The sequence below is a fragment of the Cynoglossus semilaevis genome, chromosome 17, assembly GCF_000523025.1.
Source record: "Cynoglossus semilaevis isolate Cse_v1.0 chromosome 17, Cse_v1.0, whole genome shotgun sequence".
Taxonomy (NCBI): Eukaryota; Metazoa; Chordata; class Actinopteri; order Pleuronectiformes; family Cynoglossidae; genus Cynoglossus; species Cynoglossus semilaevis.
In genome coordinates this window covers 9,746,404-9,761,477 of record NC_024323.1, presented here as the reverse complement: position 1 = coordinate 9,761,477, position 15,074 = coordinate 9,746,404, and the positions used below count along the sequence as shown (strand labels likewise).

The window sequence follows — 15,074 nt, the reverse complement described above, 5'->3', positions numbered from 1 at the left end:
TCAAACTTCTCTCCTATTCCCTTACCCACCCCTGTCCCGTCTGTGGCCTTTCTGGCAGGCATCGCCACTCGCATATACAGCCACTACATCATGAGCCAGGGAGAGATGCCATATCACAGCAGCCAAAAAACACAGACAGAGCTCAACCTTCTCCAGAGACAGACAAAGACAAGAAGCGAGGCCAAGCTTGTCCAGGCCAACCAGCATAATAATACCGTGGCGGAGTCGGACAAAGAGAAAGGAAGAGATTCGCTAATTTGTTTCCACAATAAAATCTGTATTTGTGAGCACATTGACGGAAGACAGTTCATTCATCACTGCGCTGTGTCCGGGAGATATGCTGCAACACAAACCTTAGCCACACCAATTCCGGTGAAGCGAGCCTCCAGCAGCTCCTGCCGTCGGGGGTCCAGGCTGTGCAGTTCTTCCATCATGGCTGCAGAGACAGAGCCCAGATTAAAAAAGCATTGTAAGGCTTGGTGATTCGAAATGGGAATGACATAACACTATTTCGAAAGGAACTGGTTGTGATGAGTCACGGCTGTTTTTAGATATATGGATTGGAAAATGTCTGTTCTGACTCATCAGTAACGCAGACAATGAGGTCTGCCATTATCATGGCTGTTAAGCAAACACCAGTTTAGTCACGTCAGTTCCAAGTACAACTTAGATTAGTGTACCAAATTTAAAAACTACATATACCTTCATTAAACGACAAATTGAAACTCTAGCCTTTCCAGTTATTATATATAACCCATTGGTTAGCTTAGTCTCCTACGTGCAAATCATTAATTCACCGTGGTCAGACTGAATCTAGACTGCGGCTGCTCCCACGTGTGGATTAGAGTCTCTGGAATTGACATGTCCCAATTTACAACGCCAACACCGACAACTAGGTGTGTTCCATCTGCACCTTGTTTCAAGTGGCAAGAGGACAGCCTTCAGAGTCTAGTAGGCTACCTGTCAGCTCATTACAGCTCACAATGTCACTGCCACAGTTAGTACCCCCACTATATAATACCTAATTTATCCATATGTATTTTTCAGAATCCTTGTTGCGACTATGTGCTTATAACAGCAAAACGTGTTTAGCTAATAGTTGCAATACTAGTTTAAGTGCAGTGTGTTTAAGTATTTGTACAAAATTATGCCAAATACAAATTAAAAACGATTTATTTTTGAGCTCATCTGACCACATTAAGCACAAAAACCTACAGAGAAAAGGCACAAATGTTTCTGACTTGAGTACACTTTCTCCTAATGAATAAAAACACAAACACAGGTAGACTATGAATTGACAGCTCTGACAAATTAACTTTTGGGAATGAGAAATTACACACGTTATTTTTGGTAGTATTGACTTTTAAGTTTCGATGGCTTAAGATGGAGCATCAACTCACAGGCCAGATGTGTGTCACTGAGCCACTACCTAAAAAATACAGCTTAACCACATAACGCCTGGCGATATGGGCACCAAGTTACATGATGCTGAAGTTAGGAAAAAGCAATTTATTAAGAATAATGTCAAATAAAACCAGAGCTGTAACAAAAATGTCACTACAGACAAATGGTGCTTGGTCTTGGTGTTTGTGCAAAGGTTAACGTTAAAGTTACACGCCCAGATCATAACAGCTATACCTTTGACTTGCATACATTAAAATGAAAAACGTAATCCGCGACTTTATACCTTATTTGGGGAAACATTTTCAGTGTGTCTGCATTTATTCGAGTATGCGTTTTCCTCATAATGGTTCGCCTTAGAATTTAAGACATAAAACATTGCCATCACTGACTGACAAGCTACCACTGAATATATAAGCTAACATGCTAGCATATCATTTAACCAAGGGAAACTATTTCAATATTAACATTTTAATAGATGAATTATTAGCCTCCGGTTAACAAGCATTTAAATCATCTCCTGAAGTCAGCCATATAACAATAAAATGACGGCTCTTTAAACGCGTCAAACAGCCGATGCTAGTTAGCTTATGCTATTTAGCACAAGGTAGCGCTGACTCGTCTGTCAAAAAGCATCTCAGGCCATGAAGTCTATTTGCACTCCATAAAAAGACAAGCGTCGAATATGTTTAAAGCGAAGCCTTTAAAAAATACTTACTGCTATTTTTAAAATATCTCTCCGTCCTCCTAAGGGGCTCCTGATCATCCAAATAACCGTCCCCGTTGTCTGACCAGCGCTTGGCAGACCCTCCCAGGCTAAGGCCGTAACTACAGCCTCGACCCTCGCGTTGCCGATTGTTCCAGTCGAAGACGCACTTACGTGCGGCGTAGTTCGAAGAGACTACGCGGAGGGTTCCCACGGAGGCCTTAAGCGACAGCTCCGGGTATCCCAAACCCGCCTTTCCGTTCTTTCCTTAGACGGGGATCCCCATCACATCTCCCTCTTTCTAAGGACCATTCCGTGGTGACTTCAATGTATCTCGTCCTTCCACACAATGGCGACCCCCAAGATTCTGCGTCTTTTCCACCAGGTATTAATGATGCATTTAAGTCAGTGGTATATAGTTACCCCCCTTACCCTTTCTTTTCTCCCCCGGTGGTGAGATAGATTTCGGGTCCTGGCTTTTTCCAGGTCGATCATAAACAAAGTTCGAGTCCAAATGCTGCAGGGCAATAAAACCAATCCCGTTTCGGAAGTTGTGCTTTTGCAATCCGTTTCAGTTGAAACTGGATCAATTCGGTTCTGTTCTCATGTTTTTGCAATGTAAACAATAATCAGGAAAATCACACATTTTCTCGTGAGATTGCTTAAGAATTTTCACCTTCTTCACTTCAGCCTGCCCCCAAATCATTGTTCGGACCAATGGCAAAACCCCGTGTACGCCACACAATTTCACTGCGCCCACCCACACAAGTATCAAAATGATCACTTATCACAAAGTTACCATTACAATTATGTTCACACCCACACCTAAGTGTGTGCGTGTCCTTGTGTGTAAAGACTCCTGTATATCTTTCTAAATGTATTTATATATTATATATATTATTATAATAATATATATAATATATAATAATAAATTATAATCAACATTTTTTTTAAAAAACATTGAAAAATATAAATGTTTAGAGACTGACCAGATAAATATATAGAATAAAAATCATCCAAATCATGTCAGAGGGTCAAGTTTACAATTTATATAAATGTATTTATTATTGTTATTTATGTAACCAAATGAAGATATTAAACTTCATATTCATTAATATAAAAGTGGCATTAAATGGAATGCATTTTCCCATTGATCAGTTAGCAAAAAGTATGGTTTAATAAAAAGTTAGCCTAGAAATACTGACGGGGTAAAAGGTAAAAGTAATTAAGTAAAAGTACCAGGTTTTATTTTTAATATTAATATTTTATAAAGGGTCAACATCAAGTTCAAGGAAAATGGTTACCACACTACTGTTCAGTTGATTTTTATTGATTTTTCAAGTACAAAAGGATTATCTTTCTTTAAAATCAATACCAAACACTTTCATCATTAAAACCAGCCTGTGGCTGAATTTATCCGAGGGTGTCCAGCCCTTCCTCTGAACTGATCACCAGAAAATGACGAATCAGAATCATCAGGACGATGAACCTTAAAACCTGTCCGTCAGCAGTACATCAGAGCAGATTTGTCTAAGTTGCCGTCAATTTGCACTCCATTCTCAACAACTCAACAACAGAGCGAGGCAACGTCCCGTTCTGTGGTCTTGGTAGAAAGGACCAGTATCACTTGAAAATCAGCTCCCAGTTTGGGTCAAAGCACGGTGGGTTTTCTCCTCTGCCTCAGAGGGCTGAGCTGGAGCCTTGCTGTACTTGCACTGGATCCACACTCTGTACATGGTCAGCTGTTTTCCTCGGTTCACCTGCAGCCTTCGGTCCACAAGATTCTGCACTTTCTGAAGCCCTGCTGCAGCGAAGAGCTCATGGAGCTCGTCTGGAGTAAACAGAAGATTTTTACACAATATAATACAACACTGATTCTAGAAAATCTCAGAGAGTAGGATTCCCTACCTTGGGTGAAGAAATAGACTCTTGTGCCATCGCCTCGGACGTAGAAGTTTTCCGACAGACACCTCCCTTACAATATAAACAAACGACTGCAAATCAACAACTGTTGCAGTTACATTTTATGTTACGGTGCACTTTTAAAACGGGCGCACAATGTTGTCTTGCTTTTAACAGTGATCACCATAAATCCTTTGTTTGTGGAGTGAATTTTTCTTTTTAAGTATTCGATCATACTTTACAATCGCAGTCTAGTAATAAACACTGCATTCATGCTCCAGCCGAGAGCCACAATCCTTATTTTAGAAAAATTTAATAATTGAATGTGGTTTCCCAAACTTGAATATTAAATGTTTAGTTTTTCTTTTACTATTATTTCCTATGCTTTGATCCGCTCGATGAAGCGTTAGAAAACAAGCTCCAATTTTAAACAAAAACGCAGCGACAACCAAAACTTAATGGAGGAAGTGATTTGCAGTAAAAAAAACTTCCCGCTGTGGGAATGAACAAAAGGACAAAATGTGAATTTTTAGTCCCAGGACATTTTAAAGCTCTGCAACTTAATCGTTTGAGAAACAGCAGAGTGTATTTTTGACCAATATATAGTCATATAAAATACATTAAAAATCAATAATAAGAAAAACTGAATTTTCCCAGTGAGGGATCAATCAAATCTAAATTAATCTAATCCAATCTAAAAGATGTATTTCAGGCTTTAAGAAATTGGTAGAATGCTAACTTGTTAAACTCCCCTAACAATTATAATGAGTCATTCTTGCTGAGTTTTCCAACTGACCGACCTTTCTTGAAGCGAAGCTGTGCCATATCATAACGTCCGTAGTCCCTGAGCAGCATCACTCCCCCGGGCTTTAAGAGTCGTGCCAATCTACTGATGGACGCCTGCATCCTGAGAGATGGGTTTATGTGAGTAGGTCACATATTACACACAGGAACGTGACGTTACTTCATATAAAACACATTTAAGGAAGTACAAGAACTTATAAAGGATGAGCTAATTCTAAAAAGGAAGCTAACATATTAAAAAAAAGAACCGAAGAAAATGTGTGAAATCACAAGTGGGGAAATTAAGAGAGGAAGTTCCTACTTGTTTGGATGCAATGCAGAAAGCACAAAGATCAACACGATGACATCAAGGGTTCCGTCGGGGACGGGGTAATCGACCTCAGCGTCACTCAGGTCGTGAACAAAGGCCAAGCAACGCTCAGGGTCGTATTCCGGATTGGTCTAATGATACAAACGGTCGTCCAAATTCATCATTTGGCCAAAAACTGCTTAGGAAGTAAATGCCTACTGACATGTTACCCTCAGGTTGATTCAACCATCTCACCTTCACCAGCTCCACTGCAGTGCTGGAGAAATCACAGCAGTAGACAAATAGTCCTGGGTCACTGGGAAAGCAAAGCTAAAGTTACTTAGCGTACATTGTATCTCACTGTTCAAACATGGACATGTTTACTGCGTCTGGTCTTCACGTACTTGTTAGTCTTCAGTATTGGGAAAACTGTGTTTCCCACACCACAGCCAACCTGTACCAAAAACAAGAAAACAAAATCTTTGTAAATGTTTCGTTGGCTCTTATGAAGTTTAAAAATTATTTTTTAGTGTTTTTAATCCATGTTTGCACACAGCCATTTTAAACTGTTATTCAATCTAACTTTGTAGTTTTCTAAACCCAGTTTGGTACTTTGTAGTTAACGATTACTCTGAGTACTTTGTAGTTTTCTAAACCCAGTTTGGTACTTTGTAGTTAACGATTACTCGAAGGAATTGATCCACGTGGTCTTTCACAGACAAAGTATTCCTAACTAAAGTAGATGTTTACAACATGTATATCCAACGTGAAAAGACAATCTGTGAGAGTGTGCTGTTAGCGCTGTCATATGCTCAAAATGTGATCACAAGGGCAACGCAATATGATGCAGTTCATTACAAAACACCACAGTGTTTGTTTTTAGTCACTGTAAAGAGCAGTAGAAACATAGTGTTTATAAAGAAAGTCTGTTTTTGTAACACTTGAAATAATATTCTCTGGCATATTAACTTCTGTCTTACAGTCTGCCTTTTAAACTCTGCCTTATGTTTGTACAGTTTTTGAACAGCTGGCAACATCTCCTGAAATCTATCAACTCACTGCACAGGATGAGGACTTGTCACTGATTTATGGTAAAATCATCACATTGAGGAATAATGGCCCCACCTCCAGAACGCGGTACGTTGCGGAGGAGCCAGGAAAGTCACCACAGGCAACATTCCTTCTCTGTTCTTGGTCCAGAGAGTCTCGCTGTCCGTCACCGATGTCTGAGGCACTGCGGTGAGCTTCATTGTTCAGGCAGTGCTGTGGTGCCAGCTCTGGGAACTCCGTGAAGAGCCAGTGTCGGTCTTTGAAGAAACGGTTCTCATGGATCGTGTAAAACTCGTTCCAATACTCGTTGGCTCGGCCGTCGAACTCCTCTGAAAGAAGAAAGTAAGGACTGGAGTTCAGTTGTCAGTTGTCAGTTGTCACGTCAACTGGTGTTTACACTGCATCAAGTACAGTTTTGAGGGCTACTGTGGAAGAAAATAAATAACTGATAATAACAAATGTATAAACTCAGTAACAAGAAGCTAATTTTCACTTAAAACAGGAGAGAGTAAACAAGTCTCTGTGGCAAAAAAAAAACCCAGCAACCTTGTTTCTCTGAAGGTAGAGGCTGACTGTTTTCTAGGACTTTCTTCTTAGCGGCGGCTTCTTGTTCATCGCTCCACTCCACATTGTCCCTGTTGACAACGGAAAATCAATATCCAGAGTGGGTGGAGGGCTGTGGTGAAAAACAGCACAGAAACACTTGGCAGCGCTGAAAATGAGAAACTTTAGACTTGGCTGAAACATTTCCCAGCAGCAGCATCAACAGGGACACAGTAAAACCTGAGTCAACATACTCAGTCCTCCGACACGACCAGGGAGTTATCACAATAAACACATTCAAAAATATACATGTGTTTAAAACAATGTTTATATATGGAGCTATTATACTTTTAAAATGTTTTTGAAGGTAAAAATATCAGGTAAAAATATTAGATAATAATTGATCAAATTCAGCTTCAATTAACTTCAATCAATCAATAAAATGTCAAAAAAAATGAAAGAAATATAATTCAAATAAACGTTGACATGGTCAAACAATCATTAGAACATTCAGTTCCAAACCAGAACTGAGTTTTTGGAGAATTAACCACAGATCCATAATGAATTTAAGGTGGATTAAACGTTTCTACTAAGACACGATTTGCTGAAAAACTGACTTTAATGTCATCATCTCCCTGAGACCCACTTTGGGGTCCAAACCCTCCATTTGAGAACCGCAGTTCTTCAATAAGAAACATACAGTGAGAAAATCATATAAACAAACCAATTTAGTGCAAGAAATGGAAATTTAAAAACATCACCTTAAATGTTTACATGTTATGTGTGAGGAAAAGGCAGTCAAAAAAACGATTTCTAAAGGGCTTGCTGAGAGTTTCTTGAAATTGTGTTTATTTATATTTAATTGTATATTTTTAAATACCGGAGCACATAAAAAAGAATCATTTGCTGCCATAGCCCAATCTCAATTTTACAGTGAAATTAAACATCAGCAACAAAGACTGTACAGTCCTGCACGACCACTGCTTTTACCGCTCTCATTCACTGACCACGCATTGTGCTGGAAGACCTGTCGAGGGTCGCTGAGGAACCGTGTGCCGAACTGAGGTCTTTTCACATCCTCGGAGGATGAATCTGACAGAATAGGTCCAGAATCTCCGCCGTCTCCCTCCACGGCCAACACGCCATGGGGCGCTGCCATTTTGGAAGTGACGAAAGCATGTGCGTTGATGAGTGCTGCTTTCAAAGAACCTCGCAAATGTGAAACCTTTCATCTTTGAATAAATTGTAGTTGCGCAAACAGTGTGTAATGGTACAAAATAAAAACTTTAAACTGTAAAAGTCATCCCTTTTTATTAAACCGTTCTTGTGGTTTATAGCATATTAATACTGAGTATGTCCGGTACATTTTGGAGAATAAAAATATGTAAAGCTTAAAATATTGTAAAACTGGTCAGTGTAAACGCACTATTACGTAAGGAGAAATATTATAATCAATAGCCTACAACTACTAGCAGCGTTGAGTTCTATCGTGAGTCTACAGTACCTGTTCAGCACGGCAGGGTCAATTTTGGACTGCATCATTACTATAGTGCAATTACCATACACTAGAGGGCGACAAATACCAGAATGGTCTCTACCAGTATTGTTGGAGCGCTGGTCTGGTTTGAGCGCTCAAATACTGTAGGACAGGAAAAATTGGACTGAAGAAATAAAAGACAAGTTGAAATGTGTCGACAATTAGTGGTGTTTTATGAAATTATTTTGAAGACGCACTGATATCTACACGTAAATCAAGATGCATCAGTTGTTTTGTGGGGGTGGCCTTATTCATCGTAAATGTACATAGAAGGCTGGGCCTTTCTATTTACAATTTACTACATTAATATAAATGTATGTAAATATGCAACTAGTTTTTCAACTGGAGCTGAGTGATAGAGTCAGTGTTAATGTTAATTGAACCAGGAAATCTGATTGTGAGAATTTATACGAAGTAAATTCAACTTATTCCTGTGTTGACAGTGCCATCTGCTGTATATAAAAATAACGGGTTAATTAACGTGTGTTAATATAAATATATGGGTCATTACATGCATGTGGTTGAGAAATCGAATGTATCATGTATTTAACACATTTCTGTTTATCACCAAATACAGGAAGATTCCGCCACAATCTAGGTTTCTATCTAGTGATGTTGTGTGTACTGACACAGTACATATGTGTCTTGTCTCACAACGTACAAAAAAAAAACCCAGTCAAACACAAAACTAGTTTTGTTTTTTTTTTTGTGTGCAAACACATAAAGCAAAACAGTGACCCTTCACACCATATCCTGAGAGAAGATTGAAACAGTAAGTGCATACTAGATAAAAGTAAAACACAATAAAGTTACAAACCCTAACAACATCACTTAAAATCTGTTGGATCACTTGATTTTCAAATGCCTTTTTATCCACGTGTGTGTCTGACCCACCTGGTACAATCAGGGATTGTACATGAGCAATAACAAATTCACCTGAACACACAGAAATAGAATAAAATCACTGTGAGCGTATCAAAGTCCTGCAGAAGTAGAAAACACTAAATATTTACAGTACCATCAAAAGGACAAATATTTGAGGATAGTTGATGAGATGGAATGTAAACATTTAACTGAACTACGTATATATATACATTATATTTATATATATATTAGGGCTTAATGTCAGAATTCTGACTAAAATCAGACATAATTCTAATTTTCACAATACTTATAAAATCAATATTTCCTTGCCTCAAAGTCAATTTTAATAAATTATTTTTAATGGGAAAATAATTGCGTCTTTACTTGAAGTTTAACCTGCCTCACTACTGGTCCGGTCAGTGGCCACTGATGACCCCTGAATATTGCAGTAAAACTTTGAATTATGCCGTTCTTTGATACAGAAACCACTAATTATAATTAAACACCTCAAACACGTGCAATTGAAAATAAAATACAGGCAGAGGGCAGCATCAGTGCTGATAAACACCACAATACACTCACAGTGGTCCACCTACTGACTAAGTGGCTTCGGTATCATTACAGTCATCCATCCATCCATGCATCCAACCATCCATCCAACCATCCATCCAACCATTCTCATTTACGTCATATTTATTTTAAGGATCACGTGTGAAGCTCCACTCAGTATCAGACAACACAGTGTGAAGGAGTGTACATTGAGGGTGTGTGTGTGTGTGTGTGTGTATAAAAAACAGCAGTTGTTGGAGTGGCACAAAAGTTTCCCCAGATGATGCACGGTACCACAGCAGCTGCTGCTAGAATCCCATCCCAACGTTGTAGCTGCGACGCCGTGTGTAAAAGTGAACCACGTACACCAATTGACAGCAGTAAACACGTCTCTTCTACAGTAGCTGGTCACATGACAGTGTACACTCTCTGCCATTGGTTCCTGTGATGCCACATGTAGCCCTGAGTTTTTCCTCAACCCTTTTGCTCATCAGTTTCCTCGGTACGCTACGTTAGTGAAGGTTGAAGTGGCTCCTTTATACAACGGGTTGTTGGCCTGGGAAATAAAAACAGAAAAAAAAATCAGATTAAATGTTAACTTCCTGATTCCTGTGACTGTACAATGTAGATTAGTCAAACAGGATGGATCGCACAAGGCAGACAGAGTCTGCATCTGACATATATGTGAGTTTTTATCTTTCGACGGTTTGTAGTTCCTCTTTGACCATTACAAGTATTTTCAGCTATTAGCTCTCTATTAGCAACTAATCTATTCATTTTTCATGCTCCCGTGCTGTAATGCCATGCTGCTGTGACAACAAACCACTAACGTTCTTTAATATTTGACAGTTTCTCACCGTGTCCCATTTAGCTTTGGCCCTTTCCTCTTCAAATTTAGCGAACTCTCTGCGATCGTGGATGGTCACCAGCAGCTTCCAGATGAGCAAGGCAGCGAGGCCCAGCAGAATAATAGCTCCAGCCGTCGCCATGAGCACGACCAGGATGTTTGCACCTTCGGGGCATTCTGGAAGGCACAGTTCATTAAAACCATTTTATTTTCAACATTAGCTTCTGTGACGGAGTGGTGCACAGTCATTACTGTCACACTCCGACTGCACAACAGTCCAGAACAGAGACATGTTTTGGTGTTTGTGGTGTGGCAGAGTCTAGCTGTGGTTATCTAGCAGGTGATTTGTTCTTCAGACAGGACATGTTATTATGATGCACACGCACACACACACGCACTGTTACGCTGATGCAGCAGAGTCAGACTGAAGTGTCATGTAAGAACACACTCTTCTGCTCTTAGAATGTACTCAGAATATATAGTGCGTACTCTCTTGGCAGTTTAGATGTGTGAAGAAAACCTCTTTTTTTTAAATACCTGGCTCTTTTACTACAAACAAAATGGAGTTCCCACTCTCATCTTCGTGATACTGGAAGTGCACCACGCAGTCATTTTCATCCTTGTATGAGCAGTTCACTGCATTGGTGGTGGACGTTTCGTAGTCTGTCAGAAGATGAGGAGAAACCATCAGTGTCATCAGTGTGTTGTAGCTTATCAGTCGCAAACAACAAGAATTAAAACGTTCTCAGCAGCAAAGTGTGACGTTCCTCACCCAGGTGACCACCCAGTTCATCCACTACTCTGATCTCATCCCTGCAGATTCTGTTGCAGCTGTTGTCAGAGATGTACTGTCCTCTCTTGAAGTGCTGACACTCAACACACGCCCTGCAGACACAGTACATTTAAGGCATGGGCAAACTAAGGCCCGGGGGCCGAATATGGCCCGTTTAGCTTTTGCTGAATATGCTGCCCCCAGCAATAAACCCACAAATGGTCTTGGCTTAAATTTGTTGATACTTATACAACCACATTAACTCAGTTTTTTCCCCTCATTTCCCTGGATTTCACGTTATCAACTGAAACGTTTTAACATGATTTTTAAAGAGGAAATTCCCATCACTGCCATGCTAATCTAAACTCTGAACTTACATTTTGATGGTGCAGGAATCAGGACAGGTGGGACATTTCTCACAGGTGGCGCCGTAGGCACCAGGTTGAGTGCACTGACAAACTCCGCACTCGCAGTTCCCGCGGCCGCTGCACAGCAGACCGATGCTGGACATGCACGTGTCCGTACGCGCAGAGCAGTTACAGTTCTCCCCTTTCCAGCCAGCGTCACACTGGCAGAAGCCGCAGTTACACTTGCCGTGGTCTGAAAGAACAATGAGACAGTCAGTAGATGAACTCTTAAATAAAAACAATTGGAATTGAATTCGTTCAATTAGAAACAATGGAAACTTATTTTAATTTAATTTAATTTAATTATCATTTTTAACTATTTTCATTTAACCCAGCCACAGGGGGGCACATTTTGTATTCCCCCTACTTCTATGACTGGATACCTCAGTGGGGTCTGAGTCAGCAATGACATCTGACATAAAACAATCCAAGACTGGTATTAGCTGGGGGTAAAAGTTCAGTTCAGAGAGTAGGGAGCAGAGAATGAAAGGCAACCATCCATCCATCAACCAACCATCAAGAGACGGTGCAAAAAAGTACATTGGTTAGAATAGGTGGAGACGGGTGTCAGGAGTGATTCCTGACAGAAGAACAGCAGCACAAGTGATTTTTTGGAAGAGATTTTCACAGGGAGAGACCAGGATGGACAAAACAAAAGGGTAAATCTTTTATCAATTTTTTTTAATTAAATGGGCCTTGAAATACAGCTTTAAAGAATGAATCACAGATGTTCTTTCATGTTAAGTCTGGCTAGCTTCACCAGTGTCTTCTTTAAACAATCTGTCCCTCGGTGGAAACTTGGACATTCCCTGACATGGACTCTTTGATCATCATAATCCCCAATCAGTTTGTCTTTGGACACAAGGAGGAAACAAAAATACCTGGAGAAAACCCACACACACTCAGTGAGAACATACAAACTCTACACACACACAGAAAGGCCTTCTGTCCGTGTTCGGACTCCAGCTGTCGACCATCTGCCGGTCTGTTTGTGTCTCTGAATAAATACTTCAAATCTAAAGATCGCATCTCTGTACATGTTCCTTCGAGTATATTTATTAGTCTATAATCAGGTGGGTGTGTCCATGCAGTAAGATTGTGAAGTACAAATTACAGTACAGTCAGACAATGATTCAGGGCGTCTGTGGTTTGTGTGCTGTGCTGTTTGTGAAATGTTTTTTAAAAAACATTGCACGACTAGGAGACCATACATTTGCACAACAATTGGAAAGAGTCATTACTGTGGTGGTAGTTAAACAGTCAGCAGTAAAAACAGGAACAGTCTCCGCTGTCCAGTTATTAACTTTAGTGCATTTTGAATTAAACACGTTTTACCTAAGTGTACATGAATAAATAATAACTAATTGTAGAAACCTGTATTAGTCTGTTATGGAGTAGTTACCTCTAGCGGTCCTGGTCTGGACTGGTCAGCCAGTACCACCAGTACTACAGACTGGTACCAAAGTGCATTGAAGGATCATTATATTTTCAAAATAAAACATCTTTTAGACTCTATTCTGTTTGGATCAAAGTCTGAATGACCTATTATTTTAAAATATTTCCAGATTATCTTTAAATAAGTCCCACCTCGGCCCAGTACCAAATGACCTATGGACTGGTACTGTTCTGCGGACCAGGGGTTGGGGACCCCTGATTTATACAGTCTTCCAGTTACAACCGGCCTTTCAAGGGGAACTGTATTGCTGATGTGGCCCCTGGTCATAAATGAAGATTAAAAGAAATGGAAATTAGCCAAAACACAGCCAACTGTTACCTTTTAGATCAGCCAAAAATATAGCAAACATACGTAGCTACAAATAATGATTGATGATAGTGATAGCTACATAATAATCTCCATGTTAGAATAAATTAATATTCAGTTCAATTATAATTAAAAGGTTCAAAGTCAAGCAAAGGTGGCCACAAATTAGACTAAAAACAGCTCAAACATTAGGTTGAGGCTGCAAAAAAAAGCTAAAAATTACCCAAATATCAGGCAAAAACTAACAAACCTGTCCAACAACAGCCAAAAGATTAACCAGGTATAAGCCATACAAATCTTAAAGTTATTCTAAATAAATGATATAAACAAAAACGAACACATTTAAGCAATAGCTAGAGTTAGCTACAAGCTAGCTACATTACCATCTATGATTTGGATTTGACCAAAATACAGAAAGGAAACCAACTTCAAGGGTGCCAAAATCGAATTCATATTAAAAAGTAATTTAAATAATAGAATGAAAAAGGTTATTATAAAAAATTAAGATCAAGGCAAGACATTATTGAATAAGACCACATCTGTTTTGAAGCAGCAGAGTAGTTTAAAGTAAGTCTCATTTAGCCGGTAGGACGCTCAGAAATTGAAAAACAACATCTCAACAATAAATGAGGTCAGATATTTCCAAAAAAAATGAACCAGTGACATAAAATACTGGAGAAGGAAATCTTATCTAGCAGTGACACATTGAGGAAACAACTTCCTGGACGCACACGCACCACACACATTCCCAGGGCTGGACCCTGGACAGAGTAATGGGCAAAGAAGAAAAGGCTTGAACAGAAGACTTCCTTTTTAAAGCAATACAGATCAGATATGTGATGATGGGGGAAATACACACGCACACCATGATGCAACCCACTCTAATCTGAGTCGTAATCCTAAGCCTCGCTCCAAACCGACACAGTGAGGGGAGGGTTCATGTCCCTACAAGGACTCGGTTTCCCCACAACAATATATTTGGACTTTTTCTGGCAAGTAAAGCCACAAACAAACACACATCAGCAGCAAGTCCTTACAGGACATTCCAAAAGCCAGATCAGTCCAGCAGACAAGGTTGTAGTGCTGCAACCATTATTTAATGACAGTCCGCCTTAGTCAGCGCAGTGGCTCATCGGCAGATTTAATGACCTCAGAGCAAAGGTAGAACAGACTAACCATGAGCGAGAAACCAAACAGGGCCTGGCACTGGATGACTTAAAGGGCACATGAGTCATGGCCCAGCTGGATCAGACATGGAGGATGGGGGGTGGTGGTGAAATATCAGCGAGGGTCCAAATGTGCCTGATTCAGCCAGGGGGGCGCTAAATTTCAAAACTGATACTTCAGAAATAGTTCAGAAATGCTGTGTTGAAAATGTGTACCTTAAAATGAGAACAGCTGGTTCTTTTATTTTTACATCACATTCTTGCTTGTGTCATGTTTACATTATCCTACTTGGTTCAACTGTGCACTAATCCAGGCCATAAATCAGGTGTATGAGTTACAGAGATTAACACAAGGAAGCCATGATAAGAGAAAAAAAAAGTCATGAATACAACGTAGTAAAGCATGAAGCGCCTGTTTGAGGAGAGAGGAGAAAGTGGACAGAGAGACATTTACTAGAGAAGCATGGGTTTTGGG

At 39.9% G+C, this 15,074-nt stretch overlaps 3 protein-coding genes across 3 annotated transcripts in view; all 3 read right to left on the bottom strand.

Annotated features, from left to right (window-relative positions):
- tlk2 (tousled-like kinase 2) overlaps window positions 1-2,826 on the bottom strand; it is an 11,586-nt gene extending 8,760 nt beyond the window's left edge. Inside the window, exons 1-2 of the mRNA XM_008329985.3 lie at window positions 2,120-2,826; window positions 354-436 (exon numbers count right to left, since the gene is read on the bottom strand). Coding sequence (XP_008328207.1) covers window positions 354-434 — 81 coding nt within the window. The 5' untranslated portion in view covers window positions 435-436; window positions 2,120-2,826. The remainder of the gene's footprint in view (window positions 1-353; window positions 437-2,119) is intronic.
- Window positions 2,827-3,416: 590 nt separating this feature from the next.
- mettl2a (methyltransferase 2A, methylcytidine) lies at window positions 3,417-8,769 on the bottom strand. Its single transcript, XM_008329984.3, has 9 exons — window positions 7,703-8,769; window positions 6,699-6,787; window positions 6,228-6,481; window positions 5,507-5,556; window positions 5,358-5,418; window positions 5,115-5,254; window positions 4,810-4,916; window positions 4,016-4,081; window positions 3,417-3,938 (listed from the first exon to the last, which is right to left on the bottom strand). Exons 1-9 carry the CDS (start codon window positions 7,852-7,854, stop codon window positions 3,742-3,744), a joined length of 1,116 nt encoding a protein of 371 aa, XP_008328206.1. The 5' UTR covers window positions 7,855-8,769; the 3' UTR covers window positions 3,417-3,741.
- A 161-nt stretch (window positions 8,770-8,930) lies between these two features.
- itgb3a (integrin beta 3a) overlaps window positions 8,931-15,074 on the bottom strand; it is a 13,777-nt gene continuing 7,633 nt past the window's right edge. The window contains 5 exon segments of the mRNA XM_025064586.1: window positions 8,931-10,201; window positions 10,503-10,669; window positions 11,030-11,155; window positions 11,265-11,377; window positions 11,642-11,864. Coding sequence (XP_024920354.1) covers window positions 10,136-10,201; window positions 10,503-10,669; window positions 11,030-11,155; window positions 11,265-11,377; window positions 11,642-11,864 — 695 coding nt within the window. The 3' untranslated portion in view covers window positions 8,931-10,135.

Excerpts from the sequence above, each read along its gene's own strand:
- mettl2a (XM_008329984.3), bottom strand. The coding sequence starts at position 7,854 with ATGGCAGCGCCCCATGGCGTGTTGGCCGTGGAGGGAGACGGCGGAGAT. Across the intron at positions 6,788-7,702 it reads GTCTTCCAGCACAATGCGTG|GGACAATGTGGAGTGGAGCG; the intron begins GTCAGTGAATGA and ends CGTTGTCAACAG. Across the intron at positions 4,917-5,114 it reads TCTGCATTGCATCCAAACAA|GATGCAGGCGTCCATCAGTA; the intron begins GTAGGAACTTCC and ends CCCATCTCTCAG.